Genomic DNA, 17,959 nt, shown 5'->3' on the forward strand with positions numbered 1-17,959 from the left:
CACGACTAAGACAACTTCCATGGGCTTCATCGAACAGTATGGCTCTATATTATGAACCTTACAGGAAACGTCAGCGCACTAGGTCGAATAATGCAGAAAGTTGGGCGAGTTGGTGATTTCTCGAGTAAATTTTAACGAGATATAGACACGATGACGACGGCTCCTTTGTGCTATCACCTATCACATTTCTGTATGCCCAACATACAGCGGATTTCCAGGCGCCATCCGTGGCTGCAAGTTTTGTGCAGGCCGTGCAAGTGCTGTTGACAGGAAAAATTTTTTTACGACACAGGCTTCCACTAAGCTGGTTTTTACGACCACGCCACGGCTGCGCCTAGTCTGAAAGCGGCCAAAAGCGAACCATATTAACGCCATAGCATTGAAAGTCCCGTTCTCAGAAAATTCGGTGTAGGCGTCGTCGACTTCGGCCTTTTGAGCTAAAAATCGCGAGCATGGCTCTGGCAGGTGGCCCCAGAGAGCAGCCTACGAGCGGCTTCCCAGTTAAAGCGACCTTACGGCATCATCGCAACCTGCCCACCGGATAGCGAACAAATTGCCCACCGTGTCAGACCTTTCATTGTAAAGCTTTAGAAAAACTTCGAAACAAAGCGGGAAACAGCACAGAACACGGATTGATAAGGTCATGCAATTTTACGGCATGCGAACGAAATGCGTTCATAAGCAACTTTCCGTCGAAGGATTGCACTTGTCCAGAATTTTTGGGTATGCTTACTGGAAACGGCGTCTCTTTGATTCTTTCAAATCAAAAACTGTGGGGTTTAACGCCCTGAAGCGACAGAAGCGCTATGAGGGACGCCGTAGGGTGTCATCGGTATAATTTGGACCTTCCATTGTGAAGTTTTTCAAAAGCGTAACAAAGAAAGACAATGATAATAACCAGCTCCCCCAGTTTGAAACGTTATTATTTTAGACCACCTGGGATTAGCCTAGTCGCGCACACAACGCGTTGAACATAGGGATTTCTACCTTCCACCTAACGCAGCTGCGGCGGCTGCGTTCAGATGCAGGCGAAACGGAAAAAGACGCTTGTGTGCTGTGCGACGTCAGTGCACCTAGAAATCCACACGTGGTCGAAATTAGTGCGGAGCCCTCCACTGCGCTACTTGTTGTTTCCTTTATTCTCCCACTACACCCCTTATAACCTCGACTATGGCGCGCTTGAGGTGCCTACCGAGTTTTGAGACATTTAATGCGTCACTTCATTTCTTAAAAATAAAGAATTTCCCGTTTACCTCCATCAAACTGCAATCAGCATGTCACTATGTTCAAGGTGCATTAGTGCGCCACCGTTTAAGGACATGCCGACTGCGGCGACCGCTTATGGGGAAGCCAAGCGATGAGCAATATCTGGCAGGGAATAGCAGGCGGCCGAAAATTGTCAAGAATGGACCGAGGTTATGCTCACCCCAAGTAGAGGCGAACGAGGGATCAAAATACATTTGACATGCAGTACGTGCAATAACGCTTGTCGTGAACCGCTTGCCATTCGGTTTTGTCCTGGCTCCGGTGAATACTTAAAAGGCAATGCCAAAACCTCCTGAAGTGCCCTGGCGTTGTCATTTGCTGTAGAATTAGGGTTCGGCCCAGCTAATCGTTCAGAATGCAAGGGGTGTAGAAATGCACTGCAAGTAACGTAAAAAAGACAAACAATTACAACACACTGGCGCTGGCCATGAACACATTTATTTTCAGGAGTGAAGAATAATTGTACACCAGGAAAGGTGTACCCCGCCGCGTTGGCTCAGTGGTTACGGCGCTCGGCTGCTGACCGAAAAGACGCGGGTTCGATCCCGGCCGCGGCGGCCGAATTTAGATGAAGGTGAACTTCTAGATGCCCGTGTACTGTGCGATGTCAGTGCAAGTTAAAGAACCCCAGGTGGTGGAAATTTCCGGAGCCCTTCACTACGGCGTCCCTCATAGCCTGAGTTGCATCGGGACGATAAACCCTATTGAACCAAACCAAACCAAAGGTGCATGAAAGAGACCATTTTTCAACCAGACACAGCGGAAAAACAACTGCTGTCTACGTCATCATCATCATTAAAAATCAAGCTACGTCTATTGCTGTAAACAACCTTTGATGTGCAACGAACACTGTCCTGCGGCAGCTGTGCCCCGTGTACGCATACAAAATGCGATCCCGCCGCTTTGGCTGTGCAGCCGAAAGCGAAAGTAAGTGCTTGTCTTGTTCCTTTCGTGCTTACTCCGTGTCTTTGTTGTGCGCATTCACGGTTTATTCAGTCACGAGAAAGCGAAAGCCTCTGAGCCACCTCGGCTTTTAGGGAAGCTTCTATTATCCGCTGTTCTGTACAGTCTGAACCACAATATGGCAAAGGTCTATTGATGGGCAGTCTTCCAGAAAAGGAATCCCGTTTTAGCGCGCCATGTACCCAGTTCTCCAGAAAATTCGGCGTCGGCGCTGCGAACGAAAAAGCAGGTGTCTCTCTGCGACCTAGGTCACCTGACATTGAGATGTCATCGCAGCCTGCCCAAGGTATTGTAGTAACGTAACCACCTCTTACGTGGCAGTTAAATTGTTCACGAGAGGTTGCTCGGGGGAGATAAACCTGTGTCTCACAAGACCAACCGGTGCCTGTGTTTAGAACAGCCACTGGCAGAGCAGTGCATATCGTGTAACCGCTTCATCACTGCGCCAGGAGCGGTATGAGGGCTTCCCGCGACCTTTCAATGTCAAGTAGACAAAGCCCACATCCGCATGCATGGGCATGCGGGCAATACGTGAGCGAAGTGAAACGCACATAGGGATTCACGCCGTTGAATTCAGTGAGCCAATAAAGCTATCGCGTCATACCCTTCAAGCGGAGCTTAAGTGTCTCCGCATGTTTTCTTTGGTTTATCGAAGTAGCATAATAATTTTTTGATTTTATTTGCAATTACCTAATCTGAAACCATAAATACTCAAATCGGTGCATTATTTTTGACACTCTTTATGGGGCACTAATATAACAGAAGCATTTTTTCAATGCTTTCAATTCACTTGAGCTCGTGATGCAGAGGGTACACAGGATGGCACGTTTCTCTTGGACAATGCCGCTACGGTCACAATAGATTCTCGGCCGATGTTCGCTTACTGCAAGATTTTCATGGCCTTAAAGGTGTCGTGCGTATATAGGTCAGTTCACTTGAGTACTCACGGCAGATCGCGCCGCGACTCCGCCGCCTGATCTTTCGGCGCAGCCGCGCTATACTGCGCATGTGCGCCGCCTCCTCACCGCCGCTACTACTGCGCGCTCGCCTCCTCGCCACCGTTTGACCTTTCGTTGCAGCCGCGTGTTTACCACAGTTACTACGCATGCGGAAGGAGGGCTTGCCTACACCGTTATCGTGGTGCTCCCACTTCATTGTGCGCGAACTGCGACAGCCATGACGTCGAACAAAGCATAACTGCAGCTTTTCGCTTGTATATCCAGGCTTAACTAGAGCTAAGCCACTACCAATTTTTTATTTCTTTTTCTACCTCGGCACAGTGTGTTAAACTTAAAATCACCTGCCATACTCTTCAGGCGTGCCGTCACGTTGGAGCAAAGTAGAAAGACACCGGCAGAAATCGCACATAATTCCTTGTGGCCGGATAGCCACGCTCAGCTGCAGGGCATTCAGGGATCCCAGTGAACGGCATGTTTGTAACCTTGAAAGTTAAATATATAAATTTAGCAAGAAATCACTAGGCCAAAAGCAGAAGCTTGTAGATTCTAACTCTTGACTTTTTAAACTGCAGGTTAACTAATGAACAGCTATTAGATTTTGAAGGTAAATTGGAAAGCATTTTTAAAAAGTAAGCTATTGGGCCCCATCTGTGAGGATTGATTCAAATCGGCTCAACTGTATAGCCTAAAAATTTCCATTCACTAACTAAAAGGGCAACACAAAAAACGACGTATAAAAGAAATCCTTGCCGCAAGCATTGGCGCTCTTCTCTTCTCCAGCTCTTCGGCCCAGTATAATCCCCGTGCTCTCCACAATGGCGCTTCTCTTTACGGTACTCACGTTTGGCACACTCCTCCTTCTCTGTGTTGACTCAACAGCGGCGGTGCGTGGTCCTAACTTGCTTCAACGTGAGGTACCAGACGCATTTAAGGTACTTTATCTGTTCTGTTCCCTACACATCTTTGTGAGCAATGAATCGTAGTCGCTAAAGAAAGCGGGGAAGGGCTTTTGATTGTTTTTTGTTGAGGAGGCTCCACAACACAAGTCAGAAAAGATATATACCATTTCCCTTTCAAAATGTTTGAGGTTAAATGATCCATTTCTTAAAATTGGCGGGCAGTCCGAGTTCCTGTCGGCGTTCTAGGTGTGGCAAGGTACAGCGCACATAGGGCATTTTGCCATTTGAGCTTCTGTACTCTAATGCATCAGAACAGCAAATTATCACTGTTTTAACTAAGCAGGAGCGCCACAGAACGAAACAAGAGAAGGAACAACCCCTCTGGCTTTCACGAGACAAATCGCGGCCGTGACGTGGTCGTGCAACGCAGTTTAGTCGAAGCTTGTTTAAAATAAGGCACTTTTGCTCTCAACAGTACAGTTACGCACAAACTAATATGGACCACACTTTGTTGCTCATATTCTTTCCTTACTTTGCCTAACAGACTGAGAACGTTTTTCTGCCTATATACGTGAGTGCACAGGACGGAACTGTTTGCATAAGTATCAAGCACCCTGCGATGTTTGCTGCCTAGCGTGTAAGAAGAGTGTCACTGCTGTAGCGCAGCCCATGATATTCTGTCTGAAACTGTACGTGCATAGCCTCCGCGAAACTAGCAACCATAGACTGTGTCCAGAGATTTGCTGTCTGAAATACATGGAATAATGTGATAGGAGTGAGTGTACTGGACACAGGACAGCACTTAGAAAGTACAATACCAAGCATTTCTATTCAGGGCAGAAAACGTTTTCAGGCTAGTAGCTGTCACTCTTCCGACACGACAGTGTTTGCTGGCTGTCGCGCCGCAGAGTTAGGAAAGATCTGGCACCTTCAGATCGAGCGCATTCTAAAACCTTAAGAAGGGAATTACCATCCTGTGCCTGAAGCCTGCTCTCCTGAACTCAAGTGCACACATAATACAGGAAAGCTGTAATGACCAAGTGCGCAGGCTTGTTATCCGTGCCGGTTACCCCTGTGCGATGGTGGTGCCGATGAATGAAACACTGCTGTAAAAAAAAATGAAAGGCAGAGAGCAAAAAAGGGCTAAGCCAATGTGAACCAGAGGTGATAGGTATGTGGATAATCTTTCGCAAAATCCGGAAAGGACGGAGGATCTATGGTGTCTACATTACCGTTCAAACGGGAGAAACTATGCCCGCGTATCGCCATGAAAAATAAATCCAAAAAAGTGGCTGCGACAACAAGCACACCGGGCCCTAACTAAAATGCGCTCCCGGAGTAGTCTACTAATTTGTGGGAAAAACGTACTTACCTAGGCACGGCTGGATGCTGCTTGAACGATCGTGCACAGGAGCATGAACTATTCTTATCGACGGGGGAGGGCTCTAATTTTGCTGAGCATTGCCGGGCCTGAGAAACGTGTCGGCCTCGTCTGAGTAAGATAATTCCAGGTAAGAGTCCTAATACTAACATGGAGCAACTGATGGAACCGTTGTTGACAAAGAAGCGTGAGCATGACTGCATCAGCGACCCTTCAGTTGCGCAGTGCAAAAGTGTGATAGCGCTTCTGAACAAAATGCTTTAAATGCTGCCTTGTTTGTCTTAAAAGTCTTTAGCTATTTTCTGGCGGCGCATGCTCGATTTCTACCTCTTTCCCTCAAATATATGCTGGCGAACTTTCGATTAAAAGAGTCAGAGTTGCGCTCGTCCAGTATAGTTTTTTTTTGCACGTGTTCTTTTCGCGGAACTTTACCCTCTGAAGGCCTATCCAGGGCTCTTGTATTTCACTTCGAAAGGCAAAGCAAACGCGAGGACTGTGAAAACGGGATGTGCTGTGAGTAGAAGCGTGCTACGGGTAAACTGCCCTCTTCTTGTGTGTAGTGAAGAAGTTTGCGCCGAACGCCTAGACGTAAAAGAAGACTAGAAGTGTGGCCGCCCGGCAGACTACGAGGCAACAACAACAACGACAACTACGAGCTCTGAAACCAGAACATCACTGCTGCGTTTCTGGCGGCTTCTAGTGTGCTAAATCCCGCCGTACAATTGCAACCTCTTCCCGGACGAAGTCCTTGGTTTCTTGGTCGTCAGTGACATTGGACATAGCTGCGATCGTTTCGTCGGGTTGCCGAGTGACACGTTGCCGGCGATGCTCGTCGTAACTCTGGCACAGGGTGATGGCATCAGCAAATCTGCGGGGCTCTCTGACCAGTAACATTTGGAAAGCGCCTTCATGGATGCCTTTCAAGAAGTGCCGAACCTTGTTGTTTTCGGGAATCGAGAAGTTGACGCGATGGCACAGCTCTAAAACATCCTCGATGTAGCTGGTGAAAGTATCTCCTGACTGCTGCGCTCGGCCGCGCAAACGATGTTCGGCGTGTAGCTTGCGCACTGCAGGGCGTCCACAGACATCCGCAAAGCGGGCTTTGAAGGTGGCTCAAGTCGTGATGTCGGCTTCGGGATTAGCGTGCCACAGTTTCACGACTTGCGTGAGGTAAAAGATGACGATGTTGGGCTCAAGGACGTCATCCAACTTATTGTGCGTGCTTACACGTTCATGGGACGAAAGCCAGTCCTCAACGTCTTGATCGTCGGTGCCACTGACGAATGGCGGGTCCCACTGGCGAAGCATTCCGGAGCAATCAACAGAAGGGGCCGGAGAAGTGGGGCCGGAGAAGTGGGGCCGGAGCTGGTGCAGCCGGAGTCAGTCATAGAGGTGGGGAGCAGATGGCAGCGGAACTCCAGGGTGTACAGATGATATCGAAACCCGCGACCTCCACCAAGTGTACGGCGGGATGTAGCACACTAGTAGCCGTCAGAAACGCAGCAGTGATGTTCTGGTTTCGGAGCTCGCAGTTGTTGTTGCCTCGTAGTCTGCCGGGCGGCCACACTTCTCGACTTCTTTTACGTCTAGGCGTTCGGCGCAACTTCTTCATTACATCTGCAATAACATAAAACGACCACGGCACAGAGAAGCCATTGTTTGAAACATATACATTTAAGCAATTCTGGTATCCAATTTCCGGGTCTAAAATGATCAAAACTTTCAATTTTTCTGGGTTGTACCACATTTCCGGTGACCGTTTTTAATTGGACCTATCTTCCTTCGACGACACGATGCGACAGGGACACAGTTAATAAACGCCCCAAGGACGAATAAAACAGCAACGGGAGAAAAAAAATTCTCGCTCAAAGAGCTGGTGAATTTGTCGCTGGTGTATCCGCTGGTGAATATATCGATTCAGGAAATCAGTTTTCTAGCAACCTGTTCCTCTATTCTAGATGTACGCCCATCTACCACATGTTGTAGCCATCTCCGATTCGAACAACGACACAATCTTTGAATGTCTCTCTGCAAAGCGAACGTATTTTAACCCAGAAGCCAAGGAAGTTACCTACGTAGCCATGATGAAAGGTCACCATGGGACACAAAAGTAAGTCGAACACTTAAACTTTCTGTAGCTGTAATATGCACATTTCAGCTACTCCTAAAAGAATAGGACTGAATTACATTCTGGCATGATATGTTCTCATTCAGAGGGTTGGATTCAAAGGGAGCAGAAGTAATTTTTCCTCGTACCTTTCCTCGACCATCTCTAAGCGAAACGTTCCAAGCGAAAACGGCAAAGACCATCATTTTTTTACGCGCATACCTCCAGAAAGTCCATATACAAGTAGGACCGTCCCACTTGACAACCGCCCCACCAAAAGGTGTCCATAAATGTGGCCCTCCTCTTGGTATGTTTTGCTGCATACTCCGATAAGTCAGTATAGCGTAAAGGGCAGCAAAGAAATAAAAATAAAAGGCACCTCTGTCACTTCATGCCAGTTATGAGCTGCACGAATTGCTGCGCTCGGGAAACAATCACTGCATGTAATAACGGATGAAGCAATGTACAGCAAAAATGAAAAGCTGTTCTGCTCCCGCCGGAATGAAATGACAGCGGTACTTTTATTATTACTCACCCTTCCCGTTTACGAAATGCAGCGGCGGTGTGCGCCATGTGTACTATATTAACTGAAGTGCACGTCTCGTATGCTTGAAAAGCGTCTGGGGAATGTGACAATTTCGGGAGAGGAAGAAGGGGGAGGGAGTTTTCGAGCGACATGCTACAGGAAAAGAGATATCGCTTGCCACGGAGAGGGCCCACTGTACACCTGTTTACATAGTAAAGTTAAAAGAACCTACCTGTACTCGGAGGGCACCCGTGGTAATCTCTCTAAAGACAGTCTTGATGGCTATTTAATATGCGCCTCTATGCACACAAGCGTTACTGCTGTTAGGTCCAGGGGTCCTTTTTTGTCTTTCTTTAAATGTCTGCACCGGCAGACAAAATAAATCTCACTAGATGAGTGACAGTCGCGCTGCACTCATTAAAGTGACGGATTGGTAAACACCACATCACAACATCTGAAAGGATACTGCGACAGTATCTAAGCTTTCCCAGTAATTGCCGGAATGCTACTGAGAAGGAGTCATTATCTTATGTTAAAAAAAGCCGAGTGCGACGTCACCTATTTTCGTGGATAGCGCGGCTGCCCCGACCAGGCAGCGTACGTAAACCTGTACATTGGTCGGGCCTGGTAGTTCTGACTTGGCAGCAAAAATTGACGTATTAGGCACCATGTATTTTGAAAGGAGTAAGGGAAGCCAAGGTTACAATTCGGACGCAGTACCGCCATCAAAAACGCACTGCACAGCACAGTACAGTACATTGTTTCGTCTTAAGACGATGAGCTAACATAGCTAACATAACATGGAAGCAGGCGCAGAACAAGAATGTATCATGGGTGCGTAAATCACGAGAAACAGTAATTGGAATAGTACTTTCGCATCACGTAAGCATTACAAACAACGATTCAGTGCACGTAGTAAGAAACTAGCTAGCCCTATAGTGACTGAAATAGTCCAAAATAGGCTGCGTTTTTATACCCAGCGGAAATGTCTTTATTTCCCAACCAGCCATCCATTTGTGACAGCTCTCCGAAGGGGTTTTCCGCATGATTTTCTAATGCTAACGCTATTCTATGTAAATGTTGCTGCTCTACTTTGTCGACCCGCTGCCTGCACTGGGAACCTCTGTACTTACAGTTTCTTTTCAGTATAATAATGAGTTTTACTACATCAACCGATATCTACGAGTTTATCAGTGAAGGCAGATTCCAAGAAAAAAAAAACAGAATCATTGAAAACAATATGTGGATAACAATGCACGTGTTGTTCAAACTTTTCTGTCTTAATCTGGACATACGTAAGCTTGAGTGCATATAATTGAAGTATTATCGCAGAGACAGCCTTCCGCAACGGGATGTATACAAGGAAGTGGCAATGAAAGAGAAGCGAACCACGAAAGCGGCCCGTATATATTTATTCATTGGAGCACGCCAGAAGAACAAGGCCATTAAATGAATGAATACGCTGTTGGTTCTTCCTTCCCTTGGTTCTGGAGCCTTCGAGCAGCTGCTGTACGCGATGATCACAAAACGAGTGGTCTGTTAAAAAGAACGTGCGCCAAGGGCAGAGAATGAAATCGAATGCACACATTTATCCCCCTACTTTGACGCATGTATATAAGCCGCGTATGTCCATAAAAAAATTGCCAGTCTGTCTCGTCGTCGAGTTTACATGTAAGCATGGAATACATTGCAGGTGAGGTGTAACGCATTTCTTGGACGGCTCATAGATGGCATTAGCCTCACTGTAGTTTTGAGCAGCCTCCGCCAACAACCACTTTACGTAGCTGGACAGCTCACTCGACTTCATTCGCCACTTCGGGTGTGTAGACCGCTGTGACCAGAGCCGTCCACGTGCCGAAGACTAAATAGTGGCGCCAGCGCCCGGAACACAGAACGCTGGAACTTTCGCTTCGGCCTGACACCACCATCTTGAGGAAAACAGCGCAGAAACAGGGACAAGAGAAAAGAAGACGACGGGGCAGGCGCTGTACCAACTCGATGTACCAACTCGATGTACCAACTCGCTGAACTTGCCGTTTTACTGACACCACCACTCTGTGGACCGCCACGTCACCGCAAGTGTAATAAATGTGGTCGCAGTAGCAGCGCAGTTGCCGTGACCTGTGGCTCATACGGGCGCCTCCTGTTGGTTATGCGGGTCACTACAGGTGCTTTAAGTGCCGCCGCATTTTCGTACTGAGAAGTTAGTTCAACATCCCTAGCGACATCGGAAATTTCCTTCTCACTGTCTCGAATGCCACCACGCTGGCGCTTTCTTTGTCGACCTGCACAAATTTTCGCGGCTTTGCACGAAAGTAAAGAAGGTTATGAAGATATCGAACGCGTCGCACAAATGTCGCGGCCAGATAGCAATGCCCATGACATACTGCTGCCTATAAGGTACAAAGTGCAAGTGTCGTTTGTGTATTCAGCTCGATTCGCCTTAAACTCTTATGCCTGCTTACGCATGTTAAATAGCTAACAAAATAAGGCAACGACAAAGCAATCACCTACATTTTGAGGCCGGGTATCTTGGAGTTATCACAGAAGCAAGATAGCAGGTTTTCCTTCAGTCAAGCAGACCAATGCAAAAATAAAATGAGCAACGATCCTTAAAGTGTTTTGCAATACTGTTCCAGGAAGCATGTTGCCTTCTATATCACCCCTGGACCTGCATCGAATACGGTTCTCTTCACGGTTGATGAACGTAAGTATCTGAGCGAGGGAAGCTGAGCTATAATCTCTGGTTTCGATATCGACCGTTACGTAGGCACACCGTGCAGATTCAGAGAAATCGCATTACATGCTTGGTAAATCACACCACTTTAATTAATTTCGACTAAACACGGACAAACAATTGACCACTGATGTTGATAAGTAGCAAAGAGAGAGAGAGAGGGAAAGGCAGGGATGTTAACCAGAAAGGATGCCGGTTGGCTACCCTGCACAGGGGAAGGGAATGAGGGGAATTAAAGAGGAAAGAGAGAAGTAACGGGAAATAATCACAGTCTGTCAATCAAGGCAGTCTCTCTCAAAAAGCGAAAGAGCGCCTTGTAAGCCTTGATGGCAGTTGACTGTTTTGGCCACGGACCGAGGATCTTGGCCTCTGTGAAAGGGCGAGGGTCCAGGTGGTCCAGAGCACATCGCAGCTTATGTCTTTCGGCTACAAAGGCAGGGCACTCACACAAGATATGGGTGATTGTCGGATGAACCAAAACTGCGAAGCAACCGTTAAACGTACAGCGTTCCAGGTGAAGCCATACGATTTATCGCGCAGTTCACACAAGAAGGGCTGTCGGCCATCGCGATCCAGAAAGCATACTTATTCGTGAAGGCAACACCGAGCCATAGACGACACAGTAGTGCTGCTTCACGACGCGCTACATTACACGGAAGACGGAGGCGCAGTCCAGGGTCCGATGTCCTGAGGCGACGGTTGCCCAACTCTCCAGATTTCCACGCTGAAAGTGTGAGCTCCAGCCTCAAGAAACGAAGCCCACACGCTGCGTCAGCTCTCGTTACGGGGATATTAACGGGGATTCCGTCATTGTGGGCAGAACGGGCAGCTTCGTCAGCCTGGTGATTGACATGAATGCCGCAGTGGCCCGGCAGGCACTGGAAAAATAAGTAGCAAAGATTCCTCATAAATGCACCTTTCTGGCTGGTGATATATACACATAACACTCAGGTCTTGCGTACGCATGCGCGAGATGTCGAGCCGCTTCTTTACACGTATTACACTGTCCGGGAAAACAGAAAAACATTTTTTTTAATATTTCCTCAACCCCACTTCAAAAGGCATCTCTGTTTAATGTCCGCAGAGCTTTCATATGTCTTGTATTGTTATAACTATTGATGAAAATATTTACGTGTGTCAAAGCACACAGTGGGCTGCGTCAAAAGCGGTTCAACCACGTCAGGTTCCATAACGTGCACTGAATCGTAAAAAATTCGCGCATTCTTTTTTGCACATTGCATGAATGCAATTCTATACGTCGCCACCTAACACCAGATGTGAAAGGAATATTATAAAACAATCCAACGATATTAGTTGCAAGCCCTAAAGCTTAGGCTTCAAAGGTTCTTTCTCGGGGCGACAGTACTGACACCAAAAGCAAATGCCTAGAGGGGCGAGCACTCCGGTCCAGGGATTAAGAAATTTGCAGGCGCAGAGTTACTGGTGCCTTAACATGAAAATTAATTTGAGGTCACTACCTGAAGCAGTCGTCTTCTGGGAGATTTTTCTCGGGACGCGGACGACCGTCCAAATCTTCTAGCTTTGCATCTGAAGAGTAAAAAGTGTACCAGACGTCAAATTCATGTATGCTCAGCTCATGCCTTGGGAAAATTCTGTTCTTCCAAGTTTCTAGTCACCTCTTATTTTTTGCGCATTTTGCAAAGGAAATTTTAGCTTGAGGTTATGTTTATTTAAAGAAATCCGCTAGGAATCTGCCGCCCTTATAGCATTGTTGATTTTTTTTTTTGCTTTCTAGGTCCTGACGTCCAAGAAATATGCGAGATCTCTTACACAAACTACAAGAACTGCTTTGTTGCCCATTTTTTCTATTCCGGAGAACGTGAGTGATGCACAATTGAGTTGGTGACTTTTATGGGTTTTTTACTCTCCGTTATCCGGCTATGTGTCGGCAAAGAGAGCATCTACCTAATTATTTCGGATCTTGGGTTTCTCTCGCACTTTTCAGGGTTGAACACCCACTTTGCGATTGGGCTTGAATGCGTATGGCTTTTAAACCAACCTGTAGAATAATTTCCGTCCACACGCATTATGCTTGAGGAAGTGCACAACACTAATTTCGTAAGTCAATTTGCCACGTAGCAAACCATATAGTCATAAGGTAAAGAATATTTTTTCATGAATTGCGTGTAGCTCAGCACTGTTTTGTTCGTTATGTGCTGGCCATTTTATATACACTGCGTGTGCTTATAAATGACCTTTGTTGGAGAGGGGATCCTTCTCACCTTGGTCTCTGTATTTCGTCCATGTGGCGGTGCGTTCTCGCAGTTCTATTATTAAGCGACACTTGGATGGGCGACTGAAGGTGTTGAACACAATGAATTAAACCTGCACTGTTCCAGCACAAAATTGAGCTCCTAACTACGATGAAAGCTTAGGAAGCGTAACTGCTGTAGCAGCTTGTCGGAGTCAGTTAACAGGGACACGAAAAAAAGAATTCTGAATGACTGCCATTTTGAAGCCAGGTACGAGACGACTGACTAGAGGCACAGGAACCCGAATCTTCATAATTATTCCTGTGATTTTATGCGCATCAAGTTTGCACATTTACTGGCACCCACATTTCTGTCCTTTTGCTCGAGGCTTAGCGTCAGATAATGTTAAATTAAATTCGAACTCTTTCGGTTTAGGACTGGATAAGGTAACGATAAATTAACAGGTTTAGGTTTGGTTTCGTTTATTGGGGTTTCACGACCCAAAGCGACTAAGGCTATGAGGGGTGCCGTATTGAAGGGCTCCGGAAATTTCGACCACCTGGGGTTCTTTAACGTGCACTGACATCGTACAATTCTAGAGGCCCGTGTACTATGCGATGTCAGTGCACGTTAAAGAATCCCAGGTGGTCCAAATTTCCGGAGCCCTTCACTACGGCGTCCCTCATAGCCTTAGTCGCTTTGGGACGTTAAACCCCAATAAACCAAACCAAACCTAAACCAGTTATTTTATCGATACTTTATCCAATCCTAAACCCGACAGAGTACGCATTTAATTTAACATTATCTGACGCTAAGCCACGAGCAACAGGACAGAAATGTGGGTGCCAGTAAATGTGCAAACTTGACGCGCATAAAATCACAGGAATAATTATGAAGATTCGGGTTCCTGCGCCTCTAGTCAGTCGTCTGGTACCTGGCTTCAGAATGGCAGTCATTCAGAATTCTTTTTTTTCATGTCCCTGTTAACTGACTACGACAAGCTGCTACAGCAGTTACGCTTCCTAAGCTTTCATCGTAGTTAGGAGCTCAGTTTTGTGCGGAAACAGTGCAGGTTTAATTCATTGTGTTCAACACCTTCAGTCGCCCATCCAAGTGTCTCTTAATAATAGAACTGCGAGAAGGCACCGCCACATGGACAAAATACAGAGACCAGGGTGCGCAGGATCCCCTCTCCAACAAGGGGCATTTATTAGCACGCGCAGTGTATATAAACTGGTCAGCACATAACCAACAAAGCAGTGCTTAGTTAAACAAATATCATTTACCTTAGAGCTGTATGGTTTGCAAAGTTGCAAACTGACTTACGAATTTAGTGTTGTGTACTGCCTCAAGCATAATGCGAGTATATGTGTCTCGCAGCTTAAAGATGAGGTAAGACTGCTTGAACATGGCAACGTACACGCATTCGTGCATGCCAAAAGCGAAATGTGCCTGTCTTGCTTGAAGACACTCTTCTGTCCTCTAAGTGCAAACAGACGACCGCACCAGACAGCGCATATATCCTACATAATCGAATCCCTGAGTCTGTGCGTGCGTTTGCCGACCGGTTTGTTGTGACAGAAAAAAAAGCACTCTATTAAAGAGTCTTCGTAAGTGCTACAGTGCATGTCCTTTTCCCAGTCGTATCTGTCGTTCGGCTTTCTGGCGCGCCCTCATTATATTGAACGTGCACCATCATGTCCACTACAGTTCCTGCTCTCGAAATTATGTGACGAAGAAAATTACCCGCATAGCGGTTCCTCTTGGTTCCGACTCTCAAGGGCACTAATAATTGTCATTGCCTGGGAGTGCAGTTACAAGAGAAAATCTTTGCTAGAAATGTTTTTCCTTATGAAGTAAGTTTGGTAGTCTTCAGAAGAGCGGAATATGCCGAATAGTTAGAGGGTTTGTTGGAAGCCAGTCGCCAGTGGGCAGCTGTTGAGATTCTTAATGGGCTCCAAAGAGGCAAGCGTCGAGCACCAGTGCTTTCGCAGAATGGGTAAAACTAGCTTCAATTTTGCTAGTATAAAACGGTTAGCGCACCTTCGTCGTAATGAAACAGGGAAAACATGCGGTCTATCACGGGCACCAACAACGTCAGTTTTTGGAAGCTGGGGTTACAAATTCTCTGGCACCCCACAGATGTCGTATCAAGCCCCATAATCTCGGATGCCTCGACGATTTCTCTGGTAACCTGATCTTTGGGTTTGGCTGCAACTCGTCTACTTTCAGACGTTGGCCATCACTTGTTCGAGGCAGTGAATACCGATGCTGCGGGCGCCATTCTGACATTCTTTGTCTTCTCCTCCCTGTCATCAAGACAACGACGGGTTTGGCGGACACGAACTACATCTACACCGACTCTTTTCTCTACTTTGCGCTGGTGTCACTGAGGAATTACTAAACTTATGCTTTTTTAAAAACAAAATTACATATTTATTTACACTGAGCCTTAATTTAAGAAACCGACACAATAAAAGCAGGTGCTTCTAGTTGTTATAGAACTGCGATAATTGTTAAAATAATGAAAGAAATGTAATGCAGGTAACCATAAAGCTAACAGAATGGACGCTCCTACTAGTGCAATTTGTTGTGTCTGTGCCAGAACGTCGTCCAAGGAGGTCATTTCCGATGCATTCCTTTTTCTGCAGCTCTCTGCCATGCGGTGCTGCCACGTCTGTGTCCTTGCCGTAAATTTCAGAAAGACTTGCGGTCATTTAGCGCGAGGTGCTGATGTGTTCGCGGGCAGCCAATGTTTCACAGGTTTAATTAACGCTATTTCTTCTATGCTTTCTTGTATTCTTTGGCTATTTTGTGCTCCTGAAGACCCGTTTCAACGTATTCCATTATTTCATGCAATGAAGCACAATAACCACGTTATGGAAGCACACACATGCTACGGTTAAGATCAGAACACTCGCAGCTTATCTTGACGGTATCTGTGGCATTTTTGAGGTCGTCTCAAAAGTCCGCCTGGCAAAATGTGACCCGCGATTTATGTACAGAAATTTCTGAAAGAAAAACTGGAGGACCGAAGAAGATGCACATTCTTCATATTCTTGAAGGCTTGTTGACTACGGTGTGCTGCAACCAAGCATCGAGCGACTGCTAAGAGCGGATGTTCGCCCCCATAGTACTCAGACAACGACGATGAGCTGCCGTTGGAAATTCTATTCCATTGGGGAGCAGATGAACGCGAACCTTCGCTTCCAGTGTTTACTTCAAACTAAGCCATCAAGTACTGGTTTAAACCTCGTAGGTTACAAAAAAACACTATACCGTGCTGCATATCATATGTCTCCAGTGCACTGTTATGTGGTTAAAAAAGGAACCCCTCCTTCGGTTCCCACAACTTTGTCGTTTTCAGGAAAACTAAAAAGTTCTTATCGAATATTCGGAGGTCGTGAGTTCGGATCTCACCGGCGGCTTCTGCTTCCTTTTTCTTCTAATTTGTAACAAAATATCTTTCAGCGTTAAATAATTACACTATTAATTCGCCATTGATTAACGCCGCAAATTCTATAAAAGAAGAGATAGAGAGATTCCCTTGTGCTTTCTTTGGTATTGGTGACTGCAGGCGTCCTTGATCTGTGCTCGAAAAACAAGGTTATTCAGGCAACACTTGTAGAATCTGCTCCTTTTGATAGGTTATGTGGCGGGCCCAATAGGGGTTATTTAATCCTTTTTATGTGATGACCGGTTCGCAATCAGCGATTCCTTAGAACCCTAGAGCAATAATTGTATAACTGTCCAATTTTCCGCACTTTTTCACTTCGCAGAATGCCTTCTGCAAGTATCCAAAGAAGTAGCCGACAACGTGCCCCAGGAATGTATAGACCACTTCGGCGACATCTGCGGCGTTGCCGTTCCTGAGTACAGCCGAGATTTGTGCCCTGACGACGAAGAAGATTTATGAATATCTGTGCTTACTACCGTAATACTAACACTGAAGAACGTCACTCTGCAGTGAAACTGCAGGTTACACGTGCGTCAAAGCCTTAGCCCAATAAAGGAAGGAACTTGCAATTTCGATGCTCTGACCTGTGATCAACCAAACGATTATCTCTTTCCCGTCTACACATATGCAACTCTCGTTTCTGCTCAAGTTCAGAACGCATCACTGCTATACATGGTGTGTCCTCGAGGTAGCGCAAAACGGGACAAGGGACAGATAAAGACGAACACAACACAGGCGCTAACTTCCGACTGACAGAAACCTAGGCGACCAAGACGAACGTGAACCGTTAGGCAAACAGGCGCGCGCATACGCCCGGGAAAAATAATGAAAATCAGGTGAACGAGGAACAACGGACCAACGACTCAGAGATTGTTTAAGAAGGCCAGCTCTCTTTTGGACAGGGAGACAGACGGCTTGCTGACACATTAATCATCCAAGGAAGCCATACGCGCTGCTTGAATAATTTTACGAGTTAACTGGTCCCGGTATCTGGCCACGATCGAGCACTTATCAAGAAATGGAACACAACCACACTCCTTACAGCGCAAAGCCAGACTGCTGCCAGTAAAAGTTTGCGCTTTGAGGCACGTGGCTGTAACTTTTTTACTCTTGTACTTCATAGGCAACACGGACTGCGGGATAGAAGGCCGTCATCATCAAACGTAAGCCGAGTTTATCGAGAATATGGATCGAATAATTGAGTGCCAATATTACGCATTTTAAAGCTGATTGAGTTGGCTTTCCCGCATTGCTTATTTATAAACTGGCGTTGCCACTTGCAGTATCGTCTCCGAAATCACTTTAACTGCTTTCACTCGATAAGTAGCACATAAGGCATCTATTCCCGCATTAAAAATGCGAGCGAGAGCATTCTATAAATGTCTAAAGCGGAGAGGCCAACACAATGTGCTTACAAACGCATAATTTTACAGTTGAATATTTCGAACCAC

The 17,959-nt window shown here is 46.3% G+C and overlaps 1 protein-coding gene across 1 annotated transcript; it reads left to right on the forward strand.

The window, feature by feature from the left end:
* The first annotated feature begins 4,003 nt into the window (after positions 1 to 4,003).
* On the forward strand, positions 4,004 to 16,967 carry LOC149334245 (uncharacterized). The gene is made up of 5 exons (XM_089556221.1): positions 4,004 to 4,120; positions 7,427 to 7,578; positions 10,741 to 10,808; positions 12,595 to 12,678; positions 16,831 to 16,967. Exons 1-5 carry the CDS (start codon positions 4,004 to 4,006, stop codon positions 16,965 to 16,967), a joined length of 558 nt encoding a protein of 185 aa, XP_089412347.1.
* The last annotated feature ends 992 nt before the right edge of the window (positions 16,968 to 17,959 follow it).

Source organism: Amblyomma mixtum, chromosome 8, assembly GCF_055824585.1.
Source record: "Amblyomma mixtum isolate Tamu chromosome 8, ASM5582458v1, whole genome shotgun sequence".
Lineage (NCBI taxonomy): Eukaryota > Metazoa > Arthropoda > Arachnida > Ixodida > Ixodidae > Amblyomma > Amblyomma mixtum.